The sequence below is a fragment of the Ceratina calcarata genome, unplaced genomic scaffold, assembly GCF_001652005.2.
Source record: "Ceratina calcarata isolate Rehan_Ccalc_2016 unplaced genomic scaffold, ASM165200v1 scaffold260.2, whole genome shotgun sequence".
Lineage (NCBI taxonomy): Eukaryota > Metazoa > Arthropoda > Insecta > Hymenoptera > Apidae > Ceratina > Ceratina calcarata.
The window spans coordinates 173,377-182,289 of NW_017148113.1; the positions used below are offsets into that span (position 1 = coordinate 173,377).

At 37.6% G+C, this 8,913-nt stretch overlaps 2 protein-coding genes across 7 annotated transcripts; one reads left to right on the top strand and one right to left on the bottom strand.

Annotated features, from left to right (window-relative positions):
- Positions 1-2,736: 2,736 nt before the first annotated feature.
- Positions 2,737-6,068, top strand: Nup58 (nuclear pore complex protein Nup58). 6 transcript variants are annotated; one of them, XM_018021799.2, is made up of 8 exons: positions 2,737-2,906; positions 3,058-3,401; positions 3,529-3,730; positions 3,805-4,403; positions 4,488-4,562; positions 4,672-4,694; positions 4,969-5,002; positions 5,517-5,603. In XM_018021799.2, the coding sequence occupies exons 1-6, from the start codon at positions 2,842-2,844 to the stop codon at positions 4,686-4,688; spliced, it is 1,302 nt and encodes a 433-aa protein (XP_017877288.1). In that variant the 5' UTR covers positions 2,737-2,841; the 3' UTR covers positions 4,689-4,694; positions 4,969-5,002; positions 5,517-5,603. The 6 variants fall into 6 exon arrangements, with proteins under 6 accessions (XP_017877288.1, XP_026667962.1, XP_017877292.1 ...); XM_026812161.1 differs by lacking the exon at positions 4,672-4,694 and having other exon boundaries at positions 4,969-4,975; positions 5,517-5,640; XM_018021803.2 differs by lacking the exon at positions 4,672-4,694.
- Positions 6,069-6,098: 30 nt separating this feature from the next.
- Positions 6,099-8,880, bottom strand: LOC108623349 (protein FAM114A2). The gene is made up of 4 exons (XM_018021795.2): positions 7,440-8,880; positions 6,775-7,367; positions 6,390-6,701; positions 6,099-6,321 (listed from the first exon to the last, which is right to left on the bottom strand). Exons 1-4 carry the CDS (start codon positions 8,347-8,349, stop codon positions 6,247-6,249), a joined length of 1,890 nt encoding a protein of 629 aa, XP_017877284.1. The 5' UTR covers positions 8,350-8,880; the 3' UTR covers positions 6,099-6,246.
- Between the last annotated feature and the right edge of the window lie 33 nt (positions 8,881-8,913).

An 8,913-nucleotide genomic window follows, 5' to 3' on the forward strand; every position in this document is an offset into this window, starting at 1 on the left:
CAATCGCATTCAATTGAATATTTTAGTTAATACCATGACATCAAATTGTTAAATTCTTTTTTATACTCGTATACCTAGATTTACGTTCTATTTTTATACATATATGTGGGTGAGTGTGCTTTGTCTGTGAAACAGATATTCATTTCTTATTAAATAACGATTAGTATCAAAGAGGTCACATTCCCTTTTGCAAACGATTTGGAATGGATGTGTCACGCGTGTACAGTGGCTACTTAAAAGTGTTGGCAATATAAAATTTTTGTTTAACGTTTAATAAAAAGGAACAATCCCTTTAGTTAGCCACTGTTTAATTAGGGACGAAATACTGAAAATGAAGAAATTGTTAAAATTGTTTACTCTACGTTGAGATTCAGAATCGAAATTCTATCGTACATAAAGTAACAGTGCAATTTTTATATTAAAAATGTTTTAGATCATCGCCAATGTTATTGCATTCAATCATCGTTTCTCGGGTGATTTATCTGGTTGACATAATTATTGTTTATTTCGAACGTTTATTATTATTACTGTAATGAAGCAGCAAACATCCAGTTTCGTACGGAAGGCTCTGAAAGGTGCTTCGGCTTCAATATTAATAAACTGCCATGTTCCATTGTCTCATCCGAACAGTTGTAATCATTATACAAGAGGACTAATTGGCTAAACGTTGAAACGTTTTTATGGCAGTTGGATCTGATTGACTAATATTGTCACAACACACCCTGTATTCACTGTATTAATGCAGTTTATATTATATTTACGATGCAATGACAATATTATCAAAACGCTGTGATCAGCCAATGACGTGTTTTGTCATTAGAAATGATGGAAAAAAGCAGCGACTTTATTGCAAAGCAAAGATTTATTTATTGTATACATAATTTAAACGGTACAGAAAAATAGCTTTTATAAAATGCAAATTTGCATAACTGGATTAATAATTTATTGATCAGTTGAAGTTAAACAGAGTTTGTGATGAAACTTGAGTTGTGTGTGTAATTTTTTGAAAAGAACACGAAGAACGGATCTAATAAGCGTAAAGTGTGGCCTAATAATTTTAAGATTTAATTTATAGACGGAAAGGCAAGTAATATAAAAACTATCTACAATTTTCAGTAGTACTCCTTTTAGGAACGATTTGCGTATAATTTCAGTTTTAATCAACAGATTCGACTGCTATGCTCTAAAATTGTGAATCTCGCATTATTACAATAAGTCTCATTGGTGAAACAAGAACGAAAGGAACGCAAAATGAAGATTATACAATCGAGATTATAACGAAACTATTTGATTTGCTTGTTTATTTTATTAATTACACCCGTATCCGCGTAATCGAGACAATTAACACCAAAGCGTAAGGACAAGTTGACATAAATTTGCAGTGGCCCATTTCGTTGTCACCAATGATATTACCCAGTACTTTCTCTCAGAAAGGAAAAGAAATAAGAAAAGACAAGAATATTCTATATTTTAAATATTGTATAATTACTGAACAGGAAAAGAAGAACTATACTATAAATAATATTTCCATTTTAGAGTAATACACCACGATTGCTGCTGTCAGGGTAACGACTAGACCGCGGATTTCTATGCGAGAGTAATTCTTTTCATAGACGAATCGTAGCGTGGATTGAAAGTCCACGAGTTTTGTTACAAATAGTTTTTTTTATACTTTGTCCGGTAATTACTGTTGTTTTCCAAGATCCACGGTCTAACGACGAATCGTTTCGGATTTGAAAAGAAATTTGTTGAGAAGAGGACGATCGTTATTCCGAGAGCAGTTCTTGCACAATTCTATAAGAAGGCGAACAAGCGTGTTTGGTATTTTAGAAGAAAATTGTCTTCACGATTTTAGAAGAATTCAATTTGTACATAGAGAAGAATGCGTTTTATTCGATTTTAAGGAACATGTGAGGCAGAGATCGGTCGACACACCGCTTGTGGTACACGTGTGCGAGTTATTTTGCATGTTACACAATCTTTACTTTGATTTTGTCGAAAATTAAATAAGATAAGGAGACGTTACACGCTCGATTGAAGACGGAACAAGTGGACGAGAATATTTGTAGAGAAAACTGGAAGAGAGAGAAACAGGGAGGAGGAGGAAAAAGAATTTTTTAAAGGGTAGCTGAAGCGTTCTTATTTTTAGTCCTGCGCGACTGTGATCATTTTAGAGACGCCCACAAAAATAATAAAAAGAACCCGAACCAGCAATCAACTTTGTGATAGATCTGTGTAAAATGATATTGGGCAAGAATAATAGTGACGACTTTGTTGAATTGATCCTAATATACATACATAGATGGATACGTGTAAACATTGAATAGTGAAATAAACATTTGTCGCGTGCATACCAAGAAGTGACGAACACATTTACTACTTTCAAACAAAAGGAACGATGATAAAGACATTGTATTGTCCCCCTGATTTGTATAATACATAGTGTAGGTACGTTTAATAATAAATCGAAATATGACCTAGAATATTACATTCCCCATTCTGATTCTTAAATCATATAATGTGAAAATTTCGATTTTTATATATGTAGGAATTTCAAACTTTAAATACAGCTATTCCCGAAAGCTGCACAGAAGAAAATTTTATACGACATTTCTTGCAGGTAATAGCAGTGTCTACAATTTTTATCTGAAGCACTTGTCGATATTTTGAAAAAAATATGGAATATTTAATTATGCCGCCATGTTGTTGATTGTGCGTTCAGTGGCGACGCATGGAGCACGCACTGTCCACGCGGGAATCCGTCGTTTAGTAGTTTAACAATTATTTTAAACATACGATATTTATTATTAGCTTTATAATTAATTTTAATCAAACATTGAAATGTCATCGTTCACGTTTGGAACACCGACGACCACCGCCAACACGAGTTTTTCCTTCGGGCAAAAGTAAACACGCAATCTTGCATTTCTATCAAACTACGAATAACAAGTAGAAATAAATCAGTGATAAAGCAATAGATATTTATTTAAAAAAACTTATACAAGATCAAATAAATATATTTTCCATGCGGTTATATTATCAATAAATCGTGTTTAGACCTGCAACAGGTTTTAACCTAACAAGTACACCGTTTGGCTCGACGCCACCAGCTACGACGTTGAGTTTCGGAGCTACCGCGACTCCCGCGACGACAGCTGGTCTCAGTTTCGGATTCAGCAGTACTCCCGCATCAACGGCACAAACGCAGCCCAGCTTGTTGCTAGGCTCGAACACAACCGCGACGACGACTACAACAAGTTTATTTCCAGCTCCTACTACCTCTGCACCTTTGTTCGGTGGCCTCAACTTCGGCACACCAGCAGCCAGTACTGGTTTGACGTTCGGTTCTACGGCTGCGACTACTGCTGGAAATGTCAGCTTTGGTGCTCCAACTACTACGAGTACGTAGATATTAAATTAACAGCTTAGCTCTCCGACCTTCACTTAGCTTAAATCTTTATTCAAGGTTTAATTACTTATTCTGGATAAATTAGTAGCTATAAATGAACGCGTGTTTAATCTTTACAGCCTCCCTTTTCGGAGGTACTGGTTTACTTGGGTCGAAGCCAGCAGGCATGACTACGACCACCACGACTGCTACAAACAAAGGATTAGGAGGATTGGACATATCTCAAAGCAACAAAGGTCTCTCACAGGGAAACATTCATTCTGCTACGTCTAAAGAAATCATCTGGCCACCAGAATTGTTACAGACGATAGACAAATTCAAGTAATTATTATCCGAACCCTTGATTCTTGTTTCCCATATATATAGAATTCACATTTACTCTGCTGTTAACGCAGAGAGTTTGTAAAGGAGCAGAAGGTACTCTCCTCGGATATAGCCAGGGGGTCTCCGAGACCGTTGAACAGATGCGCGCAAGACACAGTGTCCCTGATGGAACTGTTGACTACTCTGGCCGGATCCGTTCAGCGGGATCGTGCAGCCGCTGACAAATTGAGGCAGGACACGGCGAGGGCGTTGCAGAATGCTGAGATAGCGCAGAGGACGCACGACACTCCGCCTGGATTGCAATACGAAAACACCGCGCCGTTATTATTCTTCATGGAATTGGTCGACAGCTTCGAACACGACTTGATGCTGTTCAGGTCTCAGATAGAAACCACCGAAAAACATATACAGACCATGATGACTCCTAAAACTCTAACGCCGCAAGAATTAACGATGGCGATGAATAAACTCCACGAATCGCTCGTAGCAGTCGCCGGGAAGTTGCAAGGCGTTCACTCGAAAGTGCAGCAACAGAAGGAACAATATTTAAATTTTCGAAAATACGTTTTAAAAGACAATACTAATGTGTTTGACGACATAAAGTCCGATGGGAAAACCTCGAGGAGCAGTATGCTAAAAGTTACCAGCGGCCCAACTCCATTTAGTCCAGGTGATTTAATAGTTAATAGAAATCTTCGAATTTGTGTTGGTTCTTCATTTAATTAGAACAATTCTTATTCTTTCTTCTTCTTAGGAAACAAATCTTTTCTCTCGTCGACAGTGATGAACTTCAACAGACCCGGTAGCTACGAGACACGGAATCCATTAGGTAAATCGAGATTGTAATAACGATTTAATACTGTCTGTTTGAAAATAATTTATTTTTAAAATGAACGTGCCTCTTGGTTTTAACTGTTTCCTTTGAACATTCTCTTCAGGTCTTGCGTGGATTTAGTACGAGGTAGATTTACTAACATATAACGTACTTTATTACTAACAGTAGAATCTTGATATGCGGGATACGACCAAATGAATGATATAATAACCAAACAGAAGATGATTCTAATAATAAATTTATTTTTGTATTCTGAATCGTCTTTAGTTCGGTATTCGCCATTCGCTGTCGACCGTACATATCTAAAATAGGAGAACTGAAGTAGCCGCGCTTATCTTTTCTGTAAATATGTACCTCAGTTTATTGTTTGATTTATATTTTTCTCGTTTTACCTTTCCAGGAAAAGAGTAAGGGATACTAGTTTAATTTATGAGGTATTGAACTTTTTCGTTTGATTCTTTCTGTGCTGTTTCGATCATACGGGGAAGGGACACTTGAGCATTTAATTTTTATTAATCACGCACAGAATAACCAATCTCATCAATCTCATTTTCAGTAGTTCATTTCGTAAAATATTTTTTAACGCTTGTCTCATTCTTTCGTGAATGCAAGGCCACTACATATTTGCAAGAGAACATTTCTTCATCGTCTTCTAAGCTTCTAAAAGAATGCTTGTGCATTGTATATATGCTTCTGCTTTTTCAATCAACTAAAGCGTTTTTATAACAGAATTCTTGATTACTACGGTTAGGTATAATCAATATTAACGTAGATAATGATACACATTAAATTCATTCGTTAGAAATATTCGAATTGGGTCGCATTAATAATTGGTATTGTACATACGAATTTCTTTGAGGGAAAAATTTCATTCCAAAGGCTTTTTGGTAGCTGGGTAGCAATATAGAGAACAGATACAAAATAATTCAGTGTGTAATGTTGTTACAGTTTGGGGAAATACGACACCGTCTGCTACTAATGTTAATCTAGGTTCATCGTTCAAACCGCCGACCGCGGGTCTCTCGTTTAACGCGCCGTCGAATTTCACCGCGCCATTGGCCACCAGTGAAACGAGCTCGAGTTTTCAACTACAAAAACCTCCGATCGGTAATAAAAGGGGGAAACATTGAACAAAACCATTCTGTGTTCGTGTTTTTTATTAGCATTTAATACTTTTATGATTTTTGTTAATCTTTTCTGGTCGAAAATAATTCAAATCATGTTTGTGTCATTTTCATTCAAATGTTATTATATATTTTTTTATCAATTTTTTCTGTTTATTCCTTCGATTATAAGACAGATTACCTATAATTATAGTGATAATAGTGAAACAGTATTGGGTTGGCCAAAAAGTGATGAAATTTCTAGATTAAAATAATGACCATACTTGTTAATTGCAAAAGTTCTGGCATTACTTATTAGCCAACACAAAATGGATATTTGGTATGTGTTTAGTCAATTTTATTGTTATAAAGTAATAGTATAAAAATTTTTCATTTATATAATATGTTTTGCTTATTTATAACTTATAACTGAAAACTTTTTATTAGAAGAACAACGTTATAAATGTTTGAATTAGTTACTTATCGTTATACTTTTTTACAATTTGCATATGCGAGAGTGCACGCTATTATTATCCGTTTAAACTCGTTCAGAAAAATACGAAACCTGTTGATCGTTATAATGCACCGACTTGTATAATGGGGATCAACAGTTTGAAGGCATCTTGAATATAAGAGCTCGCGTTCGAAGCCTATTTCAAAGACACAAATTAGTTTTTCAACGTGCAAGAAATATACGAAATAATAATTATTTTCTTACCTCCATGAAAATCGTCGTTATATTAGATTTAATATCCTCGGTATTGTCTGACGATTCGATTTTGTTTAAATATTTGCAATAATCGTTGGCCAACTGGCTAAGTCTTTTCGATAGAATATTCGTCAGCTGAACTAACGAGTCGGTTTCGTTAACTGTGCTCCTGTGTTCCTTTATTAAAAGCAGTTCCGCAGTCTTGTGAAACCTTTCCACGGAAAACGCTGTGAACTGTGCGAGAGTGGAAATAGCTTTCTCGTATAGCTCTCTGTCGTTCTGAGTAGGTGCAGCGATGTAGACCTTCGAATCCTCGACAATCTGGAACGAGAGTTTAATCTTGTACGATACGTTCGACGTACAGGCAAGCTGAGAATTAGAAATGCAAAATTACGCTGTGCAATTTGTCGTATGTGATGTTGATCCCGAGATCGCTACAAGCCTCTTGCAGTTTGAACTTCAGATCTTTCTCATCGCCCTCGTCTTCGTCCTCGTCTTCCTCGCCCAATTCACACAATTCTTCGACCTCCTCCAACATTTTCTGTACAGAATTCAATTCATCCCCGTCCAATTCAATTAAATGCTGTTGTATCTTTATGTTACTCTGTTTCGACAACATTTCGAGAGCTTCTAAATGCACTAATCCTTGATAATCGTCGAACAAACTCTCAAAGTGTACTTTCCTCAATTTCTGTTTCTCTTCAATTGTTTTCTCATTGGCTTCCGCCTTCTCTTTAGCTTCCCGAAGCACCTGAGATAAATTAGGCTTATCCGGCTCGTTCGAAAAGAAAGCTCTCTTTTTCTTTAACCCTGGATCGCCTTCTTGTAACACTTCCATAGTTTTCTTACCAATGGCTTCCAGAGTGTCCAGTCCACCACTCATGACTTTGCTTCCAGTGGATTCAACTAGTTTCGTTATCGAAGATACACCTGATATAAGGTTTCCAAACCCAAACGACGATTGCTCTTTGGGCTGCTCTTTATCTTCTGAAAATTAAGATGACAAGATTTCGAATATTGTTCTCCTACGAGTAGATAATACTGAAATTAGTATAATACCGCTGGTTGTCTTGTCCTCCTCTTTTTCCTCATTTTCAACAGGTTCATCTGGTAGTCCCATGGTCTCTTCCAAAAGCGTAAGTCCGTGCGACACATGGCTAGTTAAAGTAGAAACTCCAACACTCGCTGTGTTGATCAAAGTGCTCACATCCCAGTTACCCCAGCCCCATCCCACAGAAGAATTCTCGCCTTCCTGATCGGACTGCGATAATGTCTTCAATATCGGTTGCAGTTTCTCCTCTGCCAATTCCTCTGGTAGCGTAAGATCATCCTCCAATCCCTCCCAGCCTTCGGTCTTGAACACTTCCTTGAAAGTCTTGTCTGACTTCATCTCCTCGGGCATGTCAGACTCTGTTATCTCGTCCTTTATAGACAATTTATTAAGAAGACTCTCCTCAGATGTCAATACGTCCTTGTCAACGCGTGCTACGTTATCACTGGCGAGATTGGTGAAAATTCTCGTTCCCAGCTTCTTCGTGCCTATCTTTTTTTGCTTGCGATCCTTTTCGCTCTCGTTCGACTGAGACGTGTCGCACTGCTGCTCCATATTAGCATCATCACTAGCCTTCGACTCATCCTTATCTGACTTTACTTTTTTTTTATCGTCGCTAACGCTCAGATCTGTTACCCTTTCGCAACTTTTGACATCGACTTGCTTAGTTTTGCTGTTGTCACTGACCTTCGCAGCGGATCTCTGTTCTGATGCAGCCGTCACCGGCTGATATGATTCCCTGTTTTTGTAAATAGTATTGGTGTAAACTTGATGAGGAATGAATTCCGCGTCGTCGTCCGACTCGGAGTCGATTGTCGTCGGTTTCCACTGCTGCTGTCGATTGTTCCTCCTCGACGATTCCTGCTGGTTCATCTCCTCGTCGGCACTCTCGAAATCGTCGCTCTCGGACGTTGCCATGATGTCCGTTTTGAAAAACTACGATTTGCTAACGATTCGATGAACGCAGGAAACGTAGTCGACGACGCAAAAGGAGTCAGGTTAGGATCGTACTCACAATTATTGTAACCTGTTTGCAGTATTTAAACGAGTGTCGGGACCAGCTGACCATACGGCTGCATTACCTGCGCCATAGTTTTATCGAACGTTCACACGTGTCTTATCAATGCGTAGGTGTGTAAAAGAAAAGTATGTACACTTGTTTCTCTCGGTGAAAGAAAACTCGTGTGTACGTAAACTTCTGTCGATCGAGTTCAAGAGATCAGCAAAGTGTGCAGAGCAAATCTAATTAATTCTCTAATCAAGAATGGGTCGATACGTCAAATCCATTAAAAACGTGACTCTAACTTGGCTTTTTATGAATACCCGCACTCGTTATTACTATATAATCACGTGAGCGATATTGAAACGCTCACACTCGCTCTATCATCCGCTGCGATAGTAGATATAATTTGATTCGCAAATTAGAATTTAATTTCAATTTATACAGTAAGAATAGAATACGATTAAATGTAGAGTAATAGG